The sequence below is a fragment of the Odontesthes bonariensis genome, chromosome 9, assembly GCF_027942865.1.
Source record: "Odontesthes bonariensis isolate fOdoBon6 chromosome 9, fOdoBon6.hap1, whole genome shotgun sequence".
NCBI classification, from domain to species: Eukaryota; Metazoa; Chordata; class Actinopteri; order Atheriniformes; family Atherinopsidae; genus Odontesthes; species Odontesthes bonariensis.
In genome coordinates this window covers 6,830,888-6,858,847 of record NC_134514.1, presented here as the reverse complement: position 1 = coordinate 6,858,847, position 27,960 = coordinate 6,830,888, and the positions used below count along the sequence as shown (strand labels likewise).

The 27,960-nt window shown below is 41.6% G+C and overlaps 1 protein-coding gene across 1 annotated transcript; it reads left to right on the top strand.

Moving 5' to 3' along the window:
- The first annotated feature begins 61 nt into the window (after window positions 1-61).
- yap1 (Yes1 associated transcriptional regulator) lies at window positions 62-27,442 on the top strand. The gene is made up of 8 exons (XM_075472893.1): window positions 62-819; window positions 2,250-2,485; window positions 13,694-13,812; window positions 14,477-14,590; window positions 20,396-20,562; window positions 23,119-23,246; window positions 24,336-24,448; window positions 24,709-27,442. The coding sequence occupies exons 1-8, from the start codon at window positions 619-621 to the stop codon at window positions 24,942-24,944; spliced, it is 1,314 nt and encodes a 437-aa protein (XP_075329008.1). The 5' UTR covers window positions 62-618; the 3' UTR covers window positions 24,945-27,442.
- Window positions 27,443-27,960: the final 518 nt, after the last annotated feature.

Genomic DNA, 27,960 nt, shown 5'->3' with positions numbered 1-27,960 from the left:
AAAATCTCTTATCCCAATTGGAGCCTGGCTCCGCCTCTGGAGGAGACGTCCCATGAGCCATAAAGTTTGATGTCCTGCCCAAAGTTTAGACCCGACAAGAGGAAACTTTTTTTCTACCCAGTGAACCGCGGAGATTTGCACAGCTAACTATGAAGCTTTTTTGAAAGATTATCGACAAAAGTTTGAACTTGGCCGGGTTCAGGCAGTGCGACTTTTCCAGCCAAGCGCTTATGGTGTTTTTTTTTTTTTTCATCTTTTGCGGCTGGCTCTGCGGTTTTTTTCGGGGGGGGGGGAGAGAGTTGGGGCCGGACGACAACATAGTTAGATTCCAGTGTGGAGTAGATATGCGCTTTGTTACATATACAAGTATGCCAGCAGGAAACGCCAGGAAAACGCTGCCTTTTATTGCAGATTTTGACAGCTAACACACCTTGAAAGAAAATAAAGTGATCGAGTTGGAAAACTTTGGAATGACTCTGGATAACTTTGACTGAGTGTCGTCTAGATTTCCAGATTTCCTGCTGCGTGACAAAGGTTTGGGATTGGCTCCAGACTCTTTTTACAAGTTTTTGACACCAACATTTTTGGACACTGAAAAGTTCGCAGACTTTTGGGAGAATGGATCCGAGCCAGCATAACCCTCCTGCCGGACACCAGATCGTCCATGTACGGGGCGACTCGGAGACGGACCTGGAGGCGCTTTTTAACGCCGTGATGAACCCGAAAAACACTATCGTGCCCCCTTCCGTGCCCATGAGGATGAGGAAACTGCCAGACTCCTTCTTCAAGCCCCCAGAGCCCAAATCCCATTCCAGACAAGTAAGCCCGCCCTGTTTGTGCTCGGCCCCTTCTGAGAAATCACGGCTAAAGCTGGGCCCGTCCTGCGGGGCTCCGGCCTGCGGGACCAAACTGGGACCCACTTTACTTACTTTATAGCTACTCTGAAGTTGTTTTTAAGACTTCAAGACGAATCTATTTATTTATTCATTCTTTATTATAAGTCGTGCCTTTTTGAAAACAAAAGAGTCTTTTTGCTTTTAGAGTATCGCCATTTGACTGAGATGCCTTCTGTAGTGAGTTTCTGAAACATGTTGAAACAGCTTTTTAATGAAGTGTTGACTAGCCTACTCCTGAACGTGCTGATCTGGCCTTCACCTAACATGTTTTATGAGAACGGAACCAGACGAAAACAAAGTCCACATGGCTGCGCTTAAGATATTCCTAAATCAGCCTGTGAGTTGTCTTTGGCCTCAGTTGTGGCTGAATTGATTCAAGGCAGAGTGGAAAAATGTGGTTCAGGGTAGAGTCAGTTGTCAGATTGCCTGAATCTACACAGGTTTGGTGAACTTGGACACGTGTATATATTGTGCTTGGTGATTTGTAACTGCGCCTTTATAGAAAGGTAACAATACATCGGAGTGAGTCTCTGAAACAATACAAGCTTATATATGCTTTTATTGTCAAGAATATGTGCGATGAAGAAATCCGGATGGTTGAACGCATCCCATCTTTTCCTTCCTTTCCCTCACCCCCTACCTCCCTCTGCAACTTTGGGACTCTAAAGTTTTGTAATTAGTGCGCATGCGCTCTCGGGCAGCGAGTCTGCGCTCTTCTGTCCCACACAGGCTTTGGATCCCCTCCCTGGGCCTTAACAAATTTCAAACTTGGCTGCACATCCAAATGACTTGAATTAATCACTAAGCATAAAAGTCATGATGATGTTTGACAAGTGACTGGAACATTTAATTGATGTAAAGTTCATGGACGAGTCCACAGATGTTGAGGGAAAATAAACCTTTTGTGTATTTCACGTAGTTTGAATCCTTATTTGGATTTGGGGACCAACATCAGTACATTCTGGTATTTTTTTTATTCAGTAAAAGCACATGCATGTGTCTGTATTTTTAGAAATACATTTTTAAACATCAACTTTGGTCCTTTTGGATTTTGCACAATGAGTCCAAAAGCAACAGTAGCCATTCATAAGAGCTTGGATAAAGGTAACTGGACTCCTCAGTTCTTGAAGAATGAAAGGTGAAACATATTTAAGGTACAAGAAGAGAAATCCAGTTGCCTTTATCCAGGTTGTTAGGACTGAAATGACCTGGATGTCCGAGAACCTGCAACAATAACATTAACCACTGTAAGCAATATTTTTACTATAGAATGAAGAATCTAAAAAAAAGCTGCTTGATTAGAAAAGACAGTTGTTCTGAATTCATGTTGTGTCTCCTGTAATCCTAACACAGGCCAGCACTGATGCTGGGAGTGGTGGAGTTCTCACCCCCCACCATGTCCGTGCACACTCGTCACCAGCCTCCCTGCAGTTGGGAGCTGTTTCTGGTGGCTCCCTGTCTGGGATGGCCTCAGCGGGTGCCTCTCCTCAACATCTTCGTCAGTCTTCTTATGAGATTCCTGATGACGTGCCCCTGCCCCCAGGGTGGGAGATGGCCAAGACTGCCTCTGGCCAGAGATACTTTCTAAAGTAAGTGTGCTTGGAGCAAGTGTTTTGTATTGTACAGTTCTGGAAAAAGCTGGAAAGTTTGCAGCTTAAGAAAAATAGTGGTAGGTGTGCACAGAATGTATCACACTTAAGATTCATCTTCACATAGAAACATCTGTCCAAGTGGTTGGATATAAATGAATCCTAACCTATTTTAAAACAAAAGCATATTATTTCAACGTAAAAGAAAATCAATATAATGTTGAATTAAACAACGGTGTCATGCAGCCTGTCAGCGTGTAGCAAACAAAGCTTCTCAAGCACAGATTGAAAACCAAGACAAGTTAGAGTCACGACAGAAGTGTTCTCCAAATGATTCTCTCATACTGCAGCTTTATTCAGTGTGCTGTATGCTGACAATGGTTTTCAAGTCTGCTACAGTGCACATTACTAAATAGTGGGCAAAGAAAGAGACAATTGTTAGATTGCAGGTTATTAAATTTGGTGGCATCTGCAAACAAGAGAAGTCTTGAGGGACCTCTGCTGTATGGAGTGTTCTTTTTCTTGGTCTCAGGTTTCAGTTGAAACAATGAACCACTGTTGCTGCCCCCAGACAGCAAAGGACAGACACTTCTGCTAAACTCATCTGCCAACCAGCAGATCCTCTCCACATTAGTGATCCAAAGTAAACTTGTAGGTAGGAAGTATACCAGAGGCATGAAGTTAATTAGTATAAATGTCTTGTAAAGTTTTTGTTTTTTAATGCTTTCTCCTCGTTTATAAGTTGGTTTAATCCCTTCGCTCTGCGCAGCTCTGGGTAAAGATGAGCTGAATTATTCATAAAAGTTGACATTCTTGTCAACAATTTATGTAAATATAATCTTCTGATTATGGAATGTTCCAGAGTTTTTTTTAAAAGCTCGGTAACGTGTGTTCAGAGAAGATTCGAGATGAGAAGTCGTCTCTTTTTGCTTTTTTAAGGCAAAATGGTGCCAGTTCTGGGAAATTTCACTCCATCACGCAGAGTCTGAACAAACATGATAGCTTCGAGTTAACTTCGATCAAAAAAGAGCTTTTGTTACCAGATGTTTTACGGTCACACATCTGGAGAACATCTGGAGGTTCTTCTAAAATGTAGAAAATGTAAAAGAAGAGGAAAAAGGACTCTACGCTACTCTTTCAGATGTGTAAAACACTTAAATTAGTCAAATAAATCCAAATTCAGTTTGAAAAATCCTCCTATCGTTCACACATTTGTTTCACTGTTCAGTTTTGGCACTGTTCTAGTTATTTTGTAAATTGGAAATGTGTTATTATAAATCTGTGTTGCTTAAAAATGGTTTGATTGTATTTGCTTCAAGTTTCTGCAGACTTGTTTTTATTGTTTTTATGAACCAAAGTCCAGAAAGGTAGTGAAGTTGTTATAAAATGCAACAAAAAACCAAAATCTTTCATTTGTATACCCATTTTAACCTTTATATAAGAGACACGACTATAAAGGAAATGATAATCGCCATCTACACTCACCTACTTCACTGTATTAAGAAAATAGAAACAAAATCTGATGTCAGCAACACATTCAAAGAAGGTTAGGGGAAAAGCATGTTTACCAGCGCTAAGCGTCATCCTTCCTTTTAACTGACTTTTTTAATCATTTGAGAACTGAGTATATTAATTGTTGGATTTTTTTTCTGAGGTCTGGCATTGTCCTGCTGAAATAACCACAAACCTCCCAGGACAAGATCTCACCTCGATGGTAGCATATGTCTCCAATATTCCAATGTGCACCTTTGCATCGATGGTACCTTCACTCATATGCAAGTCATCCATCCAATGATGGACTGATGGACCTCCGTACCATCATGGATGCTCACTTTTGCACCTTTTTTTGATAACAGCCTGGATGGCCTTTCTTATCTTTAGCACATAGAACCAGATGTCAGTTTTTTCCTAAATTATAGACTCATCTGATCCCAGAACACGTGTCCACCGTCCTTCTGTCCATCTGAGATGAGCTTGTGCTCACACGGTGCACGTTGTTGATATGTGGCGTCCTCTTTGAGATTATAATTCTGGATGCAGCCTGTGCTGAGTGACCAGGTACCACCGGCCAGTGATATGAGTTTGGCCCAAAGTGGTGAGCCAGCACCTGTTCGTGCTTGGAAACTTCCAAACCTTTTGATGGACGTTCCTTTTACACCCAATCCTGACACCTTCACCTGTCACCAGTTAATCTGCTGATCAAATAATGTCACTTGTATATTCTACAAATCTTATTTCTTTCAGTGTCTTTCTTTCAATTTCTTTGAGTGTGTTGCTGGCATCAAATTTTAGATCTGTTTCCATTTTCTGAAAACAAGAAGTTGGTCAGTGAGGAAAGTTACATGACACTACATCCATCCTTCTTCTGTACCCGCTGAATCCAGTTCAAACTAATTATTATGTTAGGTTGACCAAAACCAAACTTTTAAAACGCATTTAAACATTTTAGTCTGACCCAGATCAGGCAAGCTTCACAAGCTCGGCCTAACGCACCCAGATAAAGCAGTTGGAGATCAAATCACTCCTGAATGGATACGTTCAATTGGATTAAAATGGACACTCCGCACATGCTCCATAGATCATAGCAGTAAAGCGTAAGTGTATGTTATTCCAGCTGAATTTTCTCATTCACATAGTTCTGTTTGTTTTATCAGACGGCTAAATGCATCAGAAACTGTGACTGAAATCAGCCCATTAAGACAAAGAATCGACTCCGGTTGACTTAAATCATTTCCAGACTGTCGCTCTGCTCTAATAAAATCCTGATTTCTATAACCGCCGCATCATCAGACCAAATCAGATTAAAGTAACCCAAAGACAGTAGCTATTCTTACATGTACGAACGATGTTCTCCCGCAGAGAAAGCTAGAAGCAGCGGAATGTCTCAAACTTTTTCTCACACAGTCCACAGCGTCGCAGTGCTGGACGTACTTGGTCAACAACTCGATTCACAGCACATGCATGTAGACTGGAACAAGCACGGTAGTTCAGTTCGAAACAGTCAGGCTAATTATAACCATAGCTGGACTCAACTGTGTATGTAACCATATTGAGTGAGAATCATTTCCTTTGTATTTGTGTCTGTTTAAATAAAGTTTTAAACAAATTAACAAGAAACAGATATACATTTTTATTCCCTTTCCCCCCCTAATTGTCTATTAAGTTTAAGCAGACCATAAAAATCCCAGTTTGTATGGGTCCTTGTTCATTGAATTGGCGGCAGCATGCTCGTATGGGTATTATGTAATGCATCAATACGTACACCTACCTTTCTGTGCTTGTAGCAGGGAGGCCTACACAGAAAGCAGTTCATATTTGTTCAATACTTTGCTACATTGTTCAATAGGTTCCTTTCTTTTTGGAAAGAAACAACTACACCAAAAGGGTGTGAAAGTGGTGGTGTGTGGTGAATTAGGCTGCGGCTACACGAAAACGTTTTTCACTGTAAACGATACTTTTTCTTATCGTTTGGCTGTCGCGGCCACACGGAGCCGGCGTTCCCACTACCCCAAAACGATAGTTTTTGAGAACGGGTTCCAGAGTGGGAAAGTTTGAAAACGGCCTCGTTTCGTTTCCATTGTTACAGCTAAAACGTTTTTGCGTCAGTCAAACGTTGACGCTGTGAGACAATTTTAACACTTCTCTATTGTCTCACAGCGTGGCGTGACACAGTGGCGTGTGTACTGCATCGTTTCATCGCTTTCATCCGTTTTCGTCTGGACCTGAGTCTTTACAGCAGCGTTGCCGTGTGGTCGCAAGAATTTTCGTACCCGTTTTCAAAAAAAACCTTGTTTCGTTTTCGTGTAGCCGTAGCCTTAGTGTAAAACGAGTTGGTATGATCGAACTCGCATTGCACAATCGTGTATTGAATCAAAGTGGAAGAGGGGCTGATGTGATGGAAGTGAATGAGAAGGTGATGGGGGGCTGAATCGAAGCACCAGCCAGTATTTGCGTGGAAAGCTCTTAATTGCTCGATCAGAAAAGCGCAACAAATAGTCGACCAAGAAGTGTTTCAATCGAGGGCCAGCCCTAGATTTTAGAAAACTTCCAGACTCTTTTGGAAGTTGCGTTTGTACACTGAAACCAAAACAGGACTGCAGATAAGGAGTCACTGTCTTTGACTGATTGGGTGATTGCCTTTTATTGAGCAGCAGTAGCAGAGAAGGTCACCTTTCACTCATAGTTTACAGTTCATTCCCCAACTTTCCCAGTTCTCATGTCGAAGTGTCTGGGTGAGATAGTGAACGCCACATTACACCTCGGTGTTATTCTGTGTTTATATGTTCACTGTGTAAAAAAAAAAATCTGTCAATTTACAAAGAAAACACAACGAGAAGCCATCTGGCTATAGCACGGCGCTCAATTACATATTGTGGTCCTTTAGGCTTAAAATTTTCCCAACTCAAGTTTGTACCATATGTGAACAGGCCATCTGTCTTTCTACAGAAAGAATGATTTAATATCTAAGTTCAAAGTTTGTTTTAAATTTCAAGCTACACAACCTGGGTGTTTGCTGTACGCAGGGTTTGTGTTGGAGTCAGGCGAACACGAGGAGACATCTTCCAAACACCGCACATCAAAGTGCAGATACTTGATCCGGAATAAAGGTGGCCTCGGCAGAGCTGCTGGAAAAGACACTCCCCTATTTATAAACGGGTAGTCTGACTGAGACATGTTGCAGAGGGAGTGAATCAGAGCCAGTGTGTGTGTGTGTGTGTGGGTGTGTGGACATGTGGGGGTGGGGAGTAGGTCACCAGCATACAGGGCAGAGCTGAGCAGAGGGTGGGGGGCTCGCATTTCACTCTGGTGACCGCTGTTGTCCTTAGAGACAAATCAACTCACAGTGAAAGTTTTTAAAGTTCCTCTTCTCCCTCTTCCTCAGTTGTTTATAGGTACACTACAGGATTATTCAGCTGGGAATTGTTGTTTTCTGTGGGTCACAGCAGCCCTGCAGATTCCGACGTCCTGCTCCCTTTAAGTCAGTCTCAGCTTTGGAATGAATGGAGCTGCGGCTCTGTGATGGTGCCTTTTTTGTGTCTGTGGAGTTAAATGGCAGCCATGTGGAGATGACTAGAAGAGGGGCCAAGAGAAACTCTGGCCCTCCCTTTGTCCCAGCAGTGTAACACTGATCTTTATTCAGACCACAGGCCTGTTGAGACTCATGTGAGCCTTCCCAAAATAGACAAATGGCTGACATGAAGTATAAAGATGGCGGCGGAAGAGCATTGGCTTTGTCAAAAGTTTGACTGTGTAAACACCTGCAATCTGCAATTCTTGTGTGGCTAGTTTGTTTAAATACAAATTAATAATCTACAGCTAGTATCATGTCCCTTTTTTTTTAAATTTTATTATTGATTGCATCTCAAGAAAGCTATTGATTAGCTAATTGGATGGTCAACAATGTATCCCCCCCAAAAAAGGTCTGAACAGACAAAGATCTTCCTGAAATCTTCAGGAAAATAGGAGTTAAATCTGAGCTTTCCTACAACAACTTTCTTTTTGCATCCGCTGTTACATAAAAACAAAGACTGGAAAACTGTCAACAAAGTCTGTTGACCTTTCCTCCTTTTTCTTCTCGCAGTTTGCCGTGGTCTTTGATTTATGGCAGCGGGGGCACAGAGGTTGGGTCACCTTGCTTGGTGCTGGGACGGGGGCAGGGCTGGTCTCCAGGGCTGGGTCATAAACTAATGAAGGTTTCTAATTTAGACACAACGGTGAACTAGGAGGGGTAATCACTGTTTCCGGGCGCTTATTAAATGCAGCTTTGAAAGGGCTTTTAGTTCGTGGGAAGTCAGCCCTAAGCAGAGGGAAGCTTTGAGGGAGAGGCCATTGTCTGCCCTCAGGGGCAGGTAGAGCTCTGTGTTGATGGACGTTTTTGTCTTTTCACAGTTGATTTCTAAATGTGTTTATGAGCCTGGTTTCCCACAATCAGTGATCCACTTGTGATCCACTTCTCAATTTTTTTTTCTTTAACCGTTTTCATGGTGAAATTATTCATTGAATTATGATTTCATTTCTTTATTCTTTCTTTTTTTACACCTTATGGACTTTCTTAATGCATTCTCGGTGTGTTTTACACAGTAATGCTTCACGGCTGGCTACCACTTAATAAACTGAGAACTGGTTTTGCAGGGTAGCTTCACCATACCCTATATGGGGTTTCCTGAACATCTGTTGCACTAAATACAAGTCGGAGACCCCCCCCCCTATTTGAGCAGGAAAGATAATGCTGTTTAACTTGGCCCTCATGCTCTGATTCTACGCTGGCAATATCAGCGTAATTCAAATTTAGACTCTTGGTATGTTGATATTTCAATCAGGACAGACAACATGTTAGTATTTTGAAAAAAAAACAGCCAACTCTCATTTTAAAAACCTGTTTTTTTTCATTTCCTTCTGAAGAAAACTAACAAGTTCATTGTTAAATCTTGATTAATTTGAACATACATGGATTGCTGGCCATTTTCTTTCAGCTTGTCAGTATCTTTGTTTTTTTCGTCTCCCTTGCATGTCTGGAAGCCTAAAGCCTATTAAAGTACTCCTATATCTCAGTTCAATGCACACATGCAATGGCTTTTTACAGAGTTGTGTAATACTGATCCAGACCCCATGTTTGCCTCATGATCATAATATTTGCTGCAAACATCTCGTCAGTGTCGACTGTTGTATCATCGTCTAAAAATAGCCTTACAGTATGAATGAATATGTCAAAGTATTCTTTGTTACATGTGACTCGAACTCTTCATAAACGTTTCGGTGTTAAATGGATTCCATACTAAGCTGTTTTGAAGCAAGACCACGTGGTCAGTCACAAATGGCGCTGGGAAGACTGTGCTGCGAGTCTGCGTGAAGCCCTCATTTGGAGCAACTTTGTGTTTGACAAACTTTTGGTTTATTGACCACACACAGACAAGAACCTTCCTGTTCAACTGTGGCCTGTCAGCTCAGTACACAAACGGGACTGTGAGAAAGTCAAGCTAGTGTTTACCAAAGTCTTGATGTAACACCTCAGTTTGAGACATCAATGCCTCCACTGTCGCAGAGGGCATCTCCACAGAGACGCAGTATCTGAGAAGTGCAACCACTCAGGTGGAGTTGAGCCACCCCAAAGATATTCCCTCACGGCTAATTACATCTTAATGATAAAATAAACCTTCTTGCATGTTTCTGATTTTACAAGGGAGTGTAAATATGTCTGAAGTGTAGTGGCATCATGCTTAGTAACAGAAAAAAGAACGAAAACCCTCCTGGGAAATGGACAGAAAATGGCAATCCCCTGAAATGAAAGTAATTTTTCTTTTGAACTTATCTTGGACAATAATCAGCAGTAAAACTGATCTGGTACTTTCTGAATTAGTGTCTTCATTAGTAAGTATGACGATGCTAACCTTCCTTCAAAGAGAAACTTAAAGCCACAAAAGGGTCAGAGAGGTCGCAGCAGTAATCTCTCTTGATGATGTCCTGCTGATAGAGAAGCAGCCAGGCATCCCCAGTCAACCAGAGAGGAGGTGGTCATCCCCATCTTAGTGGACTGATTACATCTGGCCTCCCTCAGTGCACTCTACTCATCTGCCTAACCACCTTCCAAGCATACACTCCCTGGGTGGAGCCCATGTGGCCTGAGGATCCCATTTTTAACATTTTGACAACTGGGCTGTGGGAGTGTTTCATCATTGCTGAACTCCCTGTAGCCTCACTTCCCTGTTTTACACCAGGGAATTGCAAATTTTGACATCTGGTTTCGAAGAAGGCCAATGTCAGAGGAGTAAACATGCCGTCCGTCCTCAAACTGTGCCTTGATCTTCTGTTTTGCAGGTAGCAGAGCTTATTTGGAGACTTTTTTTTTTTAAAAAGAGACTATTTTTTAAGTTTTTTTTACAGCATTCTCCCTGAAGCCAGGTGTGAATGGTACAGTTTCCATTATTATAAACAGGCAGTCTTTGTGTTTCTCAAGTCTGCAAAACAAAATGTGCAGAATTCTTCACTTGGATATTGTAAAGGGCAGTGTTTGATTTGATTGTTCAAGAACAAAAACATCATATTTCAATTTCATTTTATTTTCTCAAAGTCAAGTTTAGCCTTAATATAAAAGGTCTCCTTTTGTGCTCCTCTCCAAGACGCATTATAAATAATTCTGGCACAATAAACGCCACCTTGAAAACTCGGCCATTGTTCAAAGAGAGGTCAAGTGCTTGATGAGTCAAGAGTCCTACTCCGTGCTCAGCTTAGTCAACCATGATGACAGCTCGAGTAAGGTTAGTAAGAAAGTAAGGAGAGTTGACAGTGAGTCATGTTTGAACCACAGTTGGCTGCAGTACGTGGCCATTTACAGAAAATTTCCCAAGAAGAATCTTAATGATGGGTCATGGTCAGAGTAGAGAACTTTGTATTATTGGCATGTCAACAATAATGCAGGCACACCACTTTGAGCTATGATCCACAACGTTTTGTACACCCAAAACATATTCACATGTTGTTGATCTCCAAACTTTGTTTTAAGAATTTGGACTAGAAATAAAGAAAAAGGGTTAAGCACTCCTCTGGATTCTTTGATAATGATGGAAACCGTCGGAGAGAGTTGGAATAAGAATTGAAATGTTGCTCTCAACGTTTGTTTGCCCTGTGTTGAAGATCAACACAAGGTCCGAGTGTACTTATTGAAAGGTTAAGTAGCCAAAGTAACAACTGGAGTGTAGTTGTTTTTCCAGCTCTCCATCCATATGCTTAACATTCAGCCTCACAGGCTCAGTGCTTACTAAATGCTTTCTCTTGTCAGCTTGAGAGGCGACCTTTTGAAGAAGTGTGTATACATTGATAAGAAATTAAAATAAAATAAGGCCTTGAGCAAAACATTCTAACTGAAACATACAAACATTGTTTTCAAATTTCACCGTACTTGCAGATGAGGCCAAACCGACACTCATTTTTCCCTCTGTCCATTAGTTTGGCGAGGGATGCAGTTTGGGGGAAGGTCCCGTGGCCGCCTTGCTGAGCTTGTGATGACGTTAAAGATATGTAAAGACAACACCGAGCAGTTGTGACTGTGGAGCTTGCAGATCATCAGCAATTCCTGACAGCAACTGGTGGCCTCCAGCCGTCCCGACAGTTGCCATGGCATTGTTTTGTTTCATGTTTCGCCTACAGGAAGCGGTGTATTGCTGGCCATATACGGTTCAGGGGAGCTTGAGTGAATGAATTATCTTTTAGCTTTAAAAGCTTGGGATGAATTACTGGCTCTTAGTAACTGATTAACCTGTTTTTTCAGTTCCCACATAGAGGCTGTTTGAATACAGTGCACTGCTGAGTTGGAAGCTCTAATAGCAGGTTGATTTCATCCCAGTCTTTTTATCATCATTGCCTTAAAGTTGTACTGAGGCTTTGTTTACATCTGTTTGGACACATTTTTAGCAACAAAAGCTGCTATCGAGCTAAGAGTTTGACAGAAGATATGTGTACTATCAACTGTGCAACAACTTGGAAAATCTTCGAAGCTTTGAGATTATACATTTCCATCAGTGTTTTTTATCTTGCAGAATTTCTGTTTGGTGTTGGTGTGCCAGGATGTGCAGGCCTCTCATTTACAATAAACCCTCCCTTCCTTATCCCAGTGCTAGTCTCCCAGTCTCCTCCCCAAGTCCTGCTCTTCCCTCCCCTCTATAATAAATGTCATAGTTTCCAGAGTGGGAAGGGGCCAGGGCGGGTGCTCTAACTGCAGCAGAACCACAGTAACTCATACAGCCAATGGAATTCAGAGGGCTAGCTTGTGTAGAACTGTTAAAGTTTTTGTTGTTGTTGTTGTTGTTGTTTCGCTCTTTGTCTTTCTTCTGCCGTCGTCTCCCTCCGCTCAGTGGGACCTCACTTTCTTAAGCACTGCCTCCAGTCGGAGCAGTTGGAGCTATTTTGCTAGGTTTGTGGTGTTTGTGTGTGTGAGGGCTGGGGGAGGGTTCGGTAAGGGATTTGGCAGCTCCTTTGATCAATAAAGCATAAACAAGAGGGGGCTTCAAAATGGGTTTCATTGTGTCAGGGGGAGGAGTGCTGAGTCAGGCCCTCTCGCTCTTTGGCCTGGGATAGAGAGCAGACAGGCGGGCTGGGATTACCGCACAGACCAAGAGAAACACTCTGAATCTCTCACTTCACCCAGCTGTTCCAAAATCTGGCCTAATGGCACTTTGGGATCAAATTAACAATGACCTGTAAAGAAACGCAGTGGGTGGAAGAACACATCCAGGACATGGGGTGTAATAGATTGCTAAGGGGGAACATTTAATTGCATTACCAGTAAACTCTTTTTTTTAAAATTGTTATGCGTGTTGACATTATTCAGTCCCTACCACAACATAAAAGCAAGAGTTGTGGCGTTGCATAAGCAAGCTGCTGGAGTTTGGTGCCTATTTGTAGGAGATGAAGGGGGTCTCCTAAATGGGATGGTTCAAAAAACAGAAAAACAAAAATAAAAGAACAAGTGAATAGTTGGGTTTAGGTCGTAGCTCAGTCTGTGCCTTTGTGAAGCAGGTGAAAGCTTTGTAAATGTGGCGCCAGATTGTTAAAGCCCCTGACACTCTGCAGTGTCCGAGGCGCTTCCAGGAAAAAGGACCCCCTGCGTTGAGCCCCTGGACTGACCCTTTTTCAATAGAGAGGGTCCTGCTTGGGAGAGGAGGGCTTCCTGTATTAGCTTTCCATCTTAATCAAGCAACAAGTGCCAACAAAGCACTAATTATCAATGCCTTCACAGAGTACACACAATGCCCCCCCGCCCGCACTCCCCGATCCTGTCCCAGCAAAGATAGTCAGAAAATAGATGAAGCAACATTGTTTGACACTACAATAGCTGTTTTGAAACCAATTACAGCCTTTTAGATCTTTTCCAGAAGTTTTTGGTAATATTTATAGCTATATCCATAATTCTGTGTATTTATTAAGATATGGGAATCAGTGTTCTAAACTCATCCTAATTAAGAATAGAATGCCTTTTGTAACCCAAACGGTGTTAAAAATCAGACGTGGCTCATCAGATGCAATTGAGTGGTATATGTTGCAACATCATTTACAGAAAGTAGGAGTTGGATTGTGTGTTTTCACAAAGAGCGTGTTGGAATCATTCTGACTCTTTCACATTATGCTTTGCACCTGGTTTGAGATGACTACTCATTCTTGGAAGAAAAACACTGATGTTCCTTTCTGACCTTTTGCTACCTTGACTCCTTTCAGCCATATCGATCAAACCACCACTTGGCAGGATCCTCGCAAGGCCTTGCTCCAGATGAACCAGGCTGCCCCTGCCAATTCGGTGCCAGTCCAGCAACAGAACCTCATGACCCCAACCAGTGGTGAGTTTTTCACTTTTGTGCTTACCTTGTCTAATTTAGTTTTACTGGTGAGGCGTGCATAACAGAATGTGTTCTAAAAACTAAACAAATGTTGGGCAGTTATTTGTGGACATTTGCTTTCACACAGCATAGAACTCAGGTAAAGTCTAGTTGTTACATGTCGCTACTCGGTGTACCTCAGTTCTGGCCATGCAGATGGAATTCGCCCGAGGTGAGGTAAGACTGAGGCAGAACGTTACATGTCCTGTCTGACATGTTTGGGAGCTCTGTGACTCACAGATTAGAATTTACAGATGGAGTGTCTTCTCCACTCGTCCCTCCTTTACCTGTTAACTTGTAAATTAATATAAAATGAGCTTTAACTGTTGACAAACAGGTTTTTTTTGTTGTCAGCAGCAGATAACAATGATTTACTCAAAGATGAAAAATGGAGTTGATCTTTGCCTTGGATAACCGTCACCTTTCCAACCTGTTAGTGAGTTATTATGGCCTCCTCTTCTTAGTGTGTACATCTACTAAATGCTGTCATTTTTCTCCCCTCAGCAGATAGCAGCTGTGATGTAATGTTGTTATATGCTGAATAATAATATCAGCACAGACTAATCCTTGCAGTGAGTGAATAATCAGTATCTCTTCAACATTATGTTTGCTTATCATCCCTCAGGATCCCTTCCTGAAGGATGGGAGCAAGCTATTACATCAGAGGGAGAAATTTACTACATAAACCACAAAAACAAGACGACATCCTGGCTAGACCCACGACTTGAGCCGCGCTATGGTGAGTTTGTTCAAATGGTCATTTTGCTTATTGGTTTATTTCTTGATCAGAGTGAAATACAATGTGTTTTCTGCTTATTTAAACACATACTGTGCAGGCTATTTTTCAAAGAAACACATGTAGACGAACACCAAGGCAATCCCCACCAGCAATTTCTGAAGGGTCACTGAAAGTTTGTGCTGGTCTGTTTCTCTGTATAAACTATGGGCATGCAGTGTGTAGACAGCCAATGACAGCACGCTGGTATAAGGACGGAAAAACTGTTTGTTCTAATTCACATAGACACACACGTCTATAGATAAACAAGCTGCAGGGACACAGAACATTTCCACATAAAAACCTTTAAAATAGCGACTCCTCACTTTCCATGCAATGCAACTGAATGCATCTCTTTGTGACTGTAGCATAAAACTTCAGACCACAGAACATCTTAAAGTGGCATCTACGGGTGGGTTTACGTGTGCAGTTGCAGCTCCTATTAATTTATTAGTTCCACAGGTAACACTTGAAGTTTGCTTGTGACTCTGACGGACAGATGATGCATTCAGTCACCTTTTATGTAGGAAGTGCCTCCCTTTTTACAGAATCTTTTACAGAGTCTACACAACTCTGATTGTATTATACATGTTGTTTCTCTCTTTTATTGCCTTAAGTGACAAAGGTTTATGTGTGTCCTGTTATTTTGCTGCATCCACCGGTTACTGGGAAGTCAGATTTCCTCATTGGAAAGTTTCCTTAAAAGGCAGCTTAGACTGTAAACTCTAAAAGCTTTTTGTGTGTCGCATGTTCCAGGTGGGAAATGATGTGATTTTGCTGTGACACCAAGCGATGCATTAAATAAAATGTCCCTTCTGTGCTGGATGTTTCTGTCCCACTGTGCTGATGGATAACATGTACTCGTTAGGAGAGGCAGCACAGGGCCCATTTGTTGCCACAGAGTCTTGATGTCAGATTGCTTTGTTTAATACAGAGGATATTATTGCTTAAGTATCCAACAGGACGTTAATGGAGTAACTGTCTCTGCATTTATTAAATTTAGTTCAACTTCACTCAATACAAAGATGTGGGTCATTTTTAAAGTGTGCCTTGTCACAACCGGAACAGTGATTCATTTCACTGAACTAAATTATTTTGGACTGACCAGGCATATTGTTTGTAGTTGGATTTCTCCACCCCCCCCACCCTCAAAATTCTCACCTAACCTTTTGTCAGCCATTTTGGTGTTGGTGCAACAGCTGAGTTAGCCATTAATCCCTCAGGCCAAGCTAAAGTTTGACAGCTGGCTTTCAGTGTGTGCTGGTCAGGGTTTGTGAATTAGTGACAGGGCCAGGTACATGCGCCGAGACTCTGTGGCCATGGAAGTGAGCTAATCCTCATGTGTGTAGGGAAGACTTCAAGAGATCAAGGCTTCTGCTTATGTCACTCTAACTCATTTATGCTTCAGGTGACATCCTTTCATTGAAGCAGTTCTCCAGGGAAGCTCCTTAGCAGTTCAAGAAGGCAGTATGTGTGAATCGGCATGCAGCCTGTTATCCTATTTAATTTTAGCCTTAGTTTTTATCGAGCCTGGGCACTTTAAGTGCAGGTTTTCTTTAAGCGATTGTGTTGTGCTCTGAGGCCAGACTGGAAAGTTCAAAACAGAGTTGTAAGGGGAGTGGAGCAGCTGGGAAGAGATGGCGACTGTGATCGGCAAAGCTCTTTGAAGATTTATAAGTCTTGAACACACAAGGCGGCTGGGCCCCTGAAAGCGAGTGAGAGGCAGAGAGACTGTTAACTCATTACGTACCATGGACGCAATTTTGTTTCACATGCGATAAAAATGTTTTAGGTCGTTTGTAAGTCTAGTGGTTTACTTGTATACCTTTGTGTTGCTTTTTTCAGTTATTTCTAGCACTTTACATCTAAACACTTTACTTTATTTCAAATGGTTGTGGTGTTTGGTGCTGGAAGGAAAACCTGATTTCTATTTGTTGTCGTTATATTTTAAGCTTATGTTTTACATTTTTGGATGGAAATGGGCTCCTTTGCTATGTAGGTCTCCAATTATAAGCCAGCTGCTTTGATAATGGAGGCTAATTTGAGCTTTGGGAAGAAAAGCAGCACAGTGCCTTTAACTAAGGGTTGTTGCCGGCTGGCTTTCCCCTGTGTGAGGCCCAGCGCAGGCACAGCCCCATTTTGCTCAAGCTCCAGACAGACTTGAATCTCTGCCAGGCCTCTTTATTCTGTGGTCCAACTCTTAATCTGTTCCAGACCTTTTCAGTCAAAGAACTTCAGTGTGAGGGGGTGGGGGAGGCAGGGAGAGGCAAGTCGAAAGGGGAAGAAAGAAAAACTGAGGAACAGAGGGAAAATGCCGATAGGATAAGTATGCCTCCTCTTTAAAGCTCAAAGAGGTGGTGAGCAGCAAGCAAGCCATAAGTGTACAGTGACAGAGTTCAGAAGGGGGCTCGCTAATGTGTTTGTTATTTTTCATGTGTACCATACTGGATGTGCAGCAAGGAAAAACAGAGAAGATACCCGACAGCACAAAAATACAGATTCCCTCTATATATATTTACCAAGAAAAGTTGGCAGACTAATGATTTTACTGCTATGAATTTCCCACTTTTCCTTCATGGTCTCTGAGAGAAATTGAGTAACCTCTTGTTGCAACCTGCAGGGCGATGGAGGCTGACTATCCACCCCCGCCCACATCCAAGTTGCTTGTAATGTTAGTTTTGAAACCACGCCCACGAATCCCAAAGACTGTCCCGCTATCCCTAACCCTGAGCAGTTAATTTGGATGTTGGTGGAGTTGGATGAGCAAACTGCGGTTCGCAGCCAGACATACTTGGAAAATTTTGCAGGTTGTTATTTAACAATAATGGCCCTTGTGTTTTGGATGATCAACAAACCTTAATTTGAACAAATTCGTGGGAACTGCAACCTATTGAATTTCCTCCCTATTAAGATTTTTCTTCTAATGAATAAACTGACCCTATGATAGGGACACACTACAGATAATTATATTTTCAAATGAATTGATAAAACACTGTATTTTTTTTTGTCCAGTTTATTCTAAAATCTTTACTTTTGACATTTAATTAAGCAGATAGATTCTACACTGACACGGTATTAACAGGCTTTCCTGCACTGATTTTTGCCCGGCTCTACAGAGACCTCAGTGGAGTGCAGGATGATAAAACCATGTTTCCGTCTCAGCCACACCACGTCTCCAATTGGCTTATGTTGATACAAGAAAACGTCTTCCCGAGGGACCTTTTTTTAAAAAAAAAAGACCTGTTAGCTCGACAGAAGACAAATATTAACTAAGCTTTCAAAGGTGTTGTGCTGTGGTCACGCTGAGAGCTTCGCACAGCTGGCACACCCTTAGCTCTACCTGCCCCAGGTGATCCTGTGGTGTAATATGCCTGCCAGCGTGATCGCCTGATAAGGGCTTGTGTTGCTGGCTCGTTGTGCTGCATGGGAGCGTGAAGAAGACAAAAGGCAGACAGCATTAACTTGTCTCTTATCTGCTCGGCCCACCAGCAGTCACCACCTGAATGTGCCTCTGACTTGAACCACCCCTCCGAAGCCACACAAAAGTGTGCGCACACACATGCACACGCCATCTTAAACTATCACTTTGGCACCGAAGTGAACCCGTCCTTTCCACCTATTTCACTATCGGATCTAATCCTCTTCTTTGATGTCATCGGTGTGTGTGCATGGTTCCCCCGGTGACACTGGGTATTTGTTGTTTGGTCTGGGAGGAAGTCCTTGACTTGGTGGTACAGCAGAAACTCTGCTACCCTGAAGGAAAATTCCACTTCATGGTGAAAAATTTGGCAAGATTAGTCAGATTATGTTTATCCATCCATCCATTTTCTATACCCGCTGAATCCGTCGGTCGGGTCGCGGGGGGGCCGGAGCCTATCCCAGAGGTCATCGGGCGAGAGGCGGGGTACACCCTGGACAGGCCGCCAGTAGCTTATGCTAATGTTACCCTTATTATATGGAGAGAAAACCGAGCTTGCAATGACAGTTAAAACAATAGAAAGTTTGGTGGATCATTGTTGGACTATTTAGCTGTTGTGTGTAAGTGCAGAAAGAAGCTGGACAGTTTAACAGTTGTGCACCACGTTGTTGTTCTCCACCATGGTTTGGTATGGTCTGAAACTTCAATTTTTTGTCCTAAATGTGGTTCTTTATCCACATGCCTCTTGTCAGTTTAATGCAGCTCCTATTCAAAGCTCAGGCTTTAATAGAGCTACAGCTGCAGCCATGGCCCATGCACAGAACCCCTGTCATGAGAACGGTTCACGGTGCCCGAATGGCGGAGAGATCCAACCACAAAAGGCCGCAGTATCTGCAAAAGATAAGAAGCAAAGAGAAGTAACACACTCTCCTATGGATTTTGTTGATGTGTCTGTGGGAGAGAGGCAGCTCTGAGGCCGTGTGTGTGTTTGTGTGCATGTGCTGGGGAGGGGAGGGGAGGTAGTGTGGACAGAGAGGGAGGTGGGAGACGGGAGGGAGGGCAGGGTGGTGCCACCAGAGCTTCCCAGGGAGAGCCCTCAGCCACAGTTCATTCAGCTCCTGCCGTAGTGTAAACAGACAGTGATTGAATGGTGATGAGAAAGGTGCCGTGGTGGGCAGGACAGCACACACAGACACAGCCCCGCATAAAAACTGTGCCACCATCAGGGCTTTGTTTTGGTTGTTACTTCAAGCACATAAGAATACAGCACTCCTCATTGGGTCCATTGGTGCAACACCCCTTTCTCTACTACAGTGATAAAATGTGTGACCTACTTCGCATGCATAGATTGCAGCATTCCTTTGCTGCATTATACTTATGTTTATTAGACCCACCCCCACTGCAGCTAAGAATAACAATGATTTCACTGGGGAACAGCTGTGTTTTCAGTACAAACACATTTGTTCTGATATTGTAAACATGTTGTTAGCTTGGTAGTGCACAAAGCAATTACATTTCCTTTTTTAAAGAAACTTAGAGTAACAGTAGTACAGTATTTACATGATGCACGTCCATAGCCAGCTGATTTTGTCATTACACTTATATTGAATGTATTAAATCAGATGGCTTTAATCCATTAGGCCAGAGGAAGAAACCATAATCAGTGATTTCTTTAGAAGGAAACAAAACACACAATGAAAGGATAAGTCATGACTGATGCAATGTACAAAACTAACAAAGCCTGTCTTAGTCACTGAGTGGGAGGGGATCAGGTCTTACAGGAATAGTTGTTTCACTCACTTGATGGAGAACTTGTGCTGGGACTTCTTGTCCTACACAACCTGCTACACTGGATTTTCTCTTCTACAAGTTCAACTTGTCGACAAAAGTTCAAGTTGTTCGTCTCCTTATGTAATCTTTAAATGTAGCTCAGCCTCTGGAGATGCTAGTGGGTTTGACAAAGATCCCATGCACTTTTCTTTACTTCTAGCTATTGAACACTCTCACTATCAAAGCCACATGTTCTTATGGCCTAGAGTCCAAAAGACAAAGATCTTCCATTTTTAAGAGGTTTTTTTCCGTGTATGCATAATTTAAATTTTTATTTCTAGATTTGATTCACAGTAGAATTAAATGCAAGACTTTTCTTGTACATACAGAATGACAAGCATTCTATTTTAGACAAAGATTAAAAAAAATTGTCTGCTTTGCAGAAATGATCTGTTAAATATCCAGGTTTATTTTTTGCTATAGCTCTCAGTACTTTGAACATTACATTGTGTGTGTTCACTACATATGTGTAAACGCTGCAGCTTTTATGCAACAGATTTAAACTCTGATTTCTTTTGCAGCTCTGAACCAGCAAAGGATGACCCAGAGTGCTCCAGGGAAACCGGGAGGGCCGCTGCCTCCTGCCCACAGCGGAGTCATGGGAGGAAACAACCCGATGAGATTGCAGCAACTGGAGAAGGAAAGACTCCGACTGAAGCAACAGGAGCTTCTTCGACAGAGACCACAGGTCAGAAATCAAAGTTGGAGATTTAAAGCTTTGTGGAAAATTTCTGAGGCCTCATAGAAACTACTTTCAAAATGTGTCCATCGTTAAAGAAAGAAACATTGGACCCCCAAACCACTTGGATGAGGGCAATGTTCAGCATTTTATTTTTCCTTTCTCAATAGGCCTTTCAATGAGTCATAAGTATAGTGGTGGATCTTAAGCCTCTTTGATCAGTCTTTATTGTTCAACCACCCTGCTATGAGGTCTTGTGAGTCATCTATGGTAATTTTATCACTTCCTACCGGTGACGTGTCAGTATCGCCCACACAGAGTGGCACAGCAGCAAATACTAGTTTACTCAAGGCTGTGTCATAACAGCAGAAACAGAGCTTTATGATTATGAATGAGGGTGCTGGAGTCTTTGTTTACCATACCATTCACATGGGTTGTTTAAAGTTCACAGAGTAGGAAGTGACCCATGTGTGTACATGCACCAGGCTGAAAAGAAAAAAGACTGGCCTCACTGAAAGTCTAGAGATTACATGTAGCCGGCTGAAGCAACCAGGTTACTGTCAATGTTTTGAAAGCGTGCGATAGAGAAGGCTGGCGTCTGCTGCAGAATTCCAGCTTCTGTGCCTTTTCAAAACTTAAGATTTTTATCTTTTCCAAGGTTTCACATTCAGGTTCACGACAAAAGCATGTAAAAAGCTTTAAAGCGACAGGGTTAGTGCAGTGCATACATTCTGTCTTCCTGTCGGATTTTTCTTGATGTCTTGTGCATGTAAGCATTTCTAATAAGAATATTGATCATGCAAGAAAACATGAACATATCTAAACTTTTTCAAATAAACAGAGAGCATAAAGGAAACATTAGGTTTGGAAAAAGGCACGCTGGCCAGAGTATTAACCTCACAGACGTGCCCTTTAAATGTTATCAGGAAGAGTCCATTAAATCTAAAACAAATTGCAACTTTTCTTTGTTTGGATTAAGGGTTAATGTGTGTGTGATCATGAGAGGGAATTATGTAACTGTGCAGGCTCTATGCTTGAGAGGGAGTTCAAATTTGGGACAAAACTTAGCCCATTGAAATATATTCATGTGAGGAGGTAAAAGGATTAAGCACATCAAGTTAATATAAAGAAAACTCTGATCATTCACCCTTTCCTAATTCATTTCTTTAACATTTCTTGAAGGCAATTACATTTGTTATTGTCTGACACTTATACATCTAACAAATGTAACATTAGTTAAATGCTTTACAATAAGCCCAGTGAAGCTGACTTTATTAGTTTTTTTATGTATTGCTGCACAAAATTCTACCACAGATAAAGTAGAAAGTAATACTCTAAATATGACAGTAGCTTTCAAGGAAACAAAAGCTGCTGCGGACAACTTCAGGATTGGTGTACTTGGAGTAAGCGACCCATTACACATGCAACTATGCATGTTCTGTAAAGATACAGCTTCAGATTATGTGACTTTTGGGAATTGAGATCACTAATGTTGTCTTGAGTGAGATCACAGTCAATAATGACAACCTGATTACGTACGCATTATCAGTTGTGATGTTATTCGCTTAGTTTAATATGGAAACGGTGCAAAGATCAATGTAGCACCAGAAGTGGAAATTCAGAACAAGATGGTTCACTTTCGGGTTCCTGCATTCAGTGCACAAAGCTGAGTGTAGGAATAAAATAACTGAATGAATAAGTGCTGCCACCAAGTTAGCTTTTATGGCCTGTAAATAGCTAAAAATACATGTATTAAATGAACCATCTTGGCCATTATGTTAGTTTTGTCTGCTATTTTTGGTTGATACTGTAAAACGCAGAAGTTGGAGGCTTAGAAATCTTATCCAAGTCACCAAATAAATCTGACCACTGCAGGCAAATGGGAACATTTAAATTGTCAATTTCCTTTGGTGGAAAGCTAACGGAACAGAATGACAGTAGTACCAGAAATGGAGCAAGTTACAGCAGATGCCATATACATGCATACAGGTAGGAGACCTGTATGCTGCATGCTTTTGCCAATCATGTGCTTGTTTTGACACAACAACCAGGTCAAGTTTGTCAATGCTCTGATATGAACATGGGCAACTTCCGGCACAGCAGAACCTGTTCTTTAGAGCCAAGAGATAGTTTCTATACGTGCAAAAAGATCACTCCCCCATTGGCTGCTACCTTTTGGTTCATTTCTCTGTAAAGGTTTAATGAGATCTCAAAATAGTGATTGGTCTGGTCATTTCTTATTCCCATTCAAGGACTTTCAGGGAAGGGGGTGAAAAAAAAACATGACATCATATCCTTAACCTTATCTGAAACAGCATGTGTAGAAAACAATTGTCTCCAACTGTGGCCAGCCCCTCATGTAATATGACACTCTGTATAGGGAAAATGGAGAGCAACCAGTTGGCAGTGTGTGTCTTCCTTAAGTTTACATTGTGACCGTTCTAATGTGTTTTCATGAAGCTGAATCTGTGAATAAAAAAGTTTATAAAGTTTGGGTTGAAGTCAGGGTTGCTTATCTCTTTTTTTTTTTTTTTTTTTTTTTTTTTAAACTTTGTTTATCTACAGGAGCTTGCTTTAAGGAACCAGCTGCCCACCAGTATGGAGCAAGATGGCAGCACCAACCCTGTGTCCTCCCCTATGGCCCAAGATGCCCGGACCATGACCGCCAACAGCTCTGACCCATTCCTCAACAGGTTAGTGTCATACAGAAGCCAGGAGTGTACCCTGTGAAGAACTTATTCAGTCCAATCTGACTCATATCAGCTGACCTGCCAAGAACCGCTCCGCTTCAGCTCGTATGATGTAATGTGTCCCGTTTGAGGGAATCTGTGTTCTCAGCCATTTGAATTTGAGATCTGGAGAGAGCTCCCTGAATTACACAAGTTATAAAAACAGAAGACCAGTCTCTAGGCTTAACCCTCCTCACATGGTAATGACTCATGCAGACCAGCAGATCTGTGCAGGAGTTCACTGCACAATGATGACCTCTGCTGTACGACAGCTGCAATAAAGGTAATCAGAACTAAAATGGCGGCGCAAGTTAGGAAAAAATATGAAGCCACACTTGATTTAAACTTGCATAGCTTGTGTAGTGGAGACAAAACCCAGTGGACTGAAACGAGATCAAAATCACTGCGATTATCAGTCTGACTGCCGCTCAGTCCGTGTCATTCTGGGATATAATTCTTAACAGTTCAAGCTCTAGTTCTTCCACAAGCAGACAAAGTGAGGAAAGAGCTGAATAGCAAGCAGCCTATGAGAACATGTGGTCCAGTCAGTAGACAGGCCGACCTAATCTCCCCTCCTCCCCCTGTTGCCTCCGCTCCCCTGCTCTCACAAAGGCCTCATTCATCCTGCTTCTGCCATACTCTGCCTACATATTTTTCTGCTAATTAGTATAGGCTTGTCAAATGTCTTCTTTTTCTCCCTTTGTCTCTGTTGTGCCTTTCATTGTTGCTCTTTTCCTATATTTTGCAGTATGGGGTGAAAAGTGAACCTCTGTTTCACTTGTAGATTTGTCGCCGCACTAAGGACAGAAATGTTTAACTGTGCATTTATGCAAAAGGTCTCAAAGGGAATTAAAGTCACACTTGTACTTTGCCGTGTGCGCTCTAAATAACTGAGTTTTCAATATCGTTAAATTAAACTCACATAGTCCCCTTTCAAAGTAGATCTAAGTGAAGGTCATTAAACTCAGACTTTACGCTTCATATGGCCTCCGGTTTCATTTAAACGACTGCAGAGAGTTTTTAACCCAGATTTCCTTATTTTTGTATTCCCAGCGGGACCTACCACTCCAGGGATGAGAGCACAGACAGTGGCTTGAGTATGAGCAGCTACAGCGTCCCTCGCACTCCAGATGACTTCCTCAACAGTGTTGATGAGATGGACACAGGTGAGTCTGAAATAAGTCCATGTTGAAAAGTTTTTGAATAAGCAGATCAACTGCATTAAAGGGATAGTTTGCCTCTTTTGACGTGAAGCTGTATGACATCCCATACTAGCAATATCATTTATGAACATTTTCTTACCCCCTGCTGCGTCCTGTGAGCCGAGTTCCAGCCTCGTTTTGGTGTTGACGTGGTTCAACTGTGATCTCTAATGTTATGCTCCAAGCTCAGTCAAATAATGTCACCATTTTCTTTTGTCCATCAGGGGACCCACTTCCACCCTCCATGGCGACTCAGCCCAATCGTTTCCCAGACTACCTGGACGCCATTCCGGGAACAGACGTGGATCTGGGCACCCTGGAGAGCGAGAGCATGGCGGTGGAGGGCGAAGAGCTGATGCCCAGTCTGCAGGAGGCCCTGAGCTCTGACATTCTCAACGACATGGAGTCTGTGCTGGCAGCTACCAAGATCGACAAGGAGAACTTCCTGACATGGCTATAGAGGACCTGAGCACGCCGCGCCTCACTCCTCTCCCTACACTCTGAACTTCTGCCTGCTCTGATCTGTGAAACGTTCATGGATGCTTTTACCAGACATTTCAGCAAGCCTGTCGGGACTTCTTTGTCTCTCGGCGTGTAAGGCGCACCTCTCTTCAGTATTGTTCTGTTCTTTTCACTGGTGTTTTATCTTTTAATTTTGTCTGTGTCTTCAAGGCTGGCCTATGAACAGACAATTATGCAAGGGTCCCTACATCTATCACAGGTCTGTTGGTGAATCTAGGGCTTATTTACCTTGAGCATAGCTGAACTGCGCAGGTGTATGTACTCCTCTGCAAGGACTGCCATTATTGCTTATCATCTGGAGTCTCTGGAGCTTCTCTTTCTTGCGGTTTAGCATGAAGCAGCACCACATAACTGTGTTTGGGACTATTGCATTTAGTTAAGTAGCTTTATATCTGGCCTCAAGTGTTTCTTTTTTTTTTCTTACAAGCCTGAGAAACCAAAAATGATGTATTTAAAGCATAAAGAACAATACTGATTTGGAGTAAAGGTAATGTGAGGCCCAGTTTGGACATGTTGGCTTTGCTTTTGGGGGGTGGGGGGTTGGAACCAGGGGAACGACTACATTGCTGCTTGGCTGTGCCAGCAAGTCTAAGTTAAACCTTTGATATAGATCAAGTGCCTTCAGTTGTATTTTTAGACGCGAGCATAACAAATAATTACCCAGCTTCGGTAATGCAACAATAAGCATCAGGCTGTATTCAGAAATATCAGCCATGTATTTCTCCAATGTTCAATCAAAATTGTATTTTATTTTATAAACAGAAGGTGATTTGGGGCTCTTTTTTAACTCCTAGTTTCTTTGTATCTCAGTCTTATACAAGCCTAACTCACGATTAATTTGTTTTACCTTTTTAGTATTTTGTTTTTAGCTCATTACATATGTACGATAGCTTAGATCAAATGGCATTTTGCTTGTATTTTTTTTCCTAGATGAATTTAAACCTTTTTAACAGGGTTAACTGTTATCGCAGCACGTCACTTCCAGATTCAGTCTGTCAATTTTTAATTGTTTTTTTTTTTGCCTTTACTATATACACATATATTACTTTTTTTTGTTTGTTTATTTTTTTATTTTGTTGATCCCAAGCAGCTTTTACTATCTCTGCTGAACATTAACCAAAAAGGCAGATCTCTTGGCTCAGCAGAAACTATAGCTCTTTGATCAGTTCCAGCTTGTGACAGCATACAGTATACATGAGTTCTAATGTTTAAAACCGTCTTCCTAAAGAGGGAGCTGAACCCTCTGCGCAATGCTGTGTTGAGTGTTTAAATGAGAGGTTTATAGACTGCAGCTTGGACATGATTAAGCAGGTTTAAGAGTCATGTGCAGGGGAGTGTAGAGGGTCAGGGTTTGACTGATGGCTGCAAGTTACAGATTTTTTTAATTTTTATTTCAAAAGGATAATAATTCAGAAACAATCAGATTTGTCAGTTAAGATTTGTGGCAGATTCCAAAGATGTTTTTTTTTCCTTTTTGTAAAGACACTAACAGTTATTTTCCTTCCATCTACCAAGTCCAGAAATGGTGTGATTTGTAAATCAGCCTGTGTATGAACAAACTGTATAAGCTAATGAGATGATTTATGTATGTTTAAGTGTTAATGGACACGTCTGAATAGGTCCAGCTGAGAGATTTTCTTTTTACTTGCTTGTTTTGAGTGACTAACCCTGAGATTTTTAAGAGGTTTCAGAACAGAAAAGCAAGTGATCCTCCAATAAGCACTCGCATGTTTACATACTTTAACTGCTACAGCCGCAGGTGGAGACAACACACTGACAGCTCTCTCATAATCATGTTTATGTTGATGTTTACACGACGACTACATCTTCACATTACTGCAGTAACCTTTGAATAATCAGCCTGCTGTGCATGCCCTAGGTTTAGGCCTTGCAGGATGTCAAGCTGATTCTGTCCCCAGCCAATAGTAAACCAGTAGCATTAACATGATGGAATACTATACATATGTATTTTAGATTAGAGGACATGAACAATTTTTTTTTTTATTCTGTGTGAGAAACATTTTAGTTCTGATTTTTACTGATCATTAAGTCATATTTTTGATGGATTTAAAAGATGGATAAACAGTGTTGGTGAGAACAATGCAACTAAAATAAGTGGTACACCACAGTGCTTGTATTGCACGGCTAGTTATCATTTTAATGCAATGATGCATTTTGTCACACAAACCTGATTTTTACGCTTACCTAGTGTGTAATTGAGAGCATTGTTAGTAGTAGAACTAATCACAAGTTAAAGGATTTTGTATTTAGAGTTTTCTAAATGCACATGAAATGAATTTATATTCAGTAATGACTGTTCATTTTTGATAGATATGTGCATGTGTTTTAGAACAAATTCTGTTACATTATATCTTTCTTCATATGATAGATGATGATTTGAAATTGGCCTCAAATAAAGTATATACTTTGTGGTAATTTTTACGTTTGTGGCGATGTATTTCATATTGTTTGCAAAATGTAACTAAATAATTTGAATTGGATCATTTTATCTGGGCTTCCACTGCTTTTATCTTCAAACAGTCTGTTAAATGTTTTGATTCAAAAGAAATGTGCAACGTTTTCTGATCCTGAAAATAATGCGATGTGTTGCAACACAAGGTGTTTACTTGATAGTGAAGCTCCTAGTCGAACAAAGATGAGCCTTACTGATGGTTATGTTCTTTATTGATCTTGGCATCTTGGCAAACATATACAAAAAGGGAAATAAAACGTCATTTTTACTGTTTCCAATTTACATCCATTAGTAAATTAGCAAAACATTCCTTAAGTGAACATATACCTTGTTCCTGCTTCTCGACTGGTGCTAAACCTTTGGCCTTTTTATTTGTCCTTATTTAACTTTGAACCAAACTTTGTCCTTTGCATTGTCGTTGTCCAATGTTCCGTCAAACTACCATTACCTCATTTCATGTCCTTCAAGATAAAATTCTTCC

What these genes read in the sequence shown, in the direction of transcription:
- yap1 (XM_075472893.1), top strand. Translation starts at nt 619, where the DNA reads ATGGATCCGAGCCAGCATAACCCTCCTGCCGGACACCAGATCGTCCAT. An exon ending in CCTCATGACCCCAACCAGTG is followed by an intron (nt 13,813 to 14,476) that starts GTGAGTTTTTCA and finishes ATCATCCCTCAG; the next exon opens with GATCCCTTCCTGAAGGATGG. An exon ending in ACGACTTGAGCCGCGCTATG is followed by an intron (nt 14,591 to 20,395) that starts GTGAGTTTGTTC and finishes TTTCTTTTGCAG; the next exon opens with CTCTGAACCAGCAAAGGATG.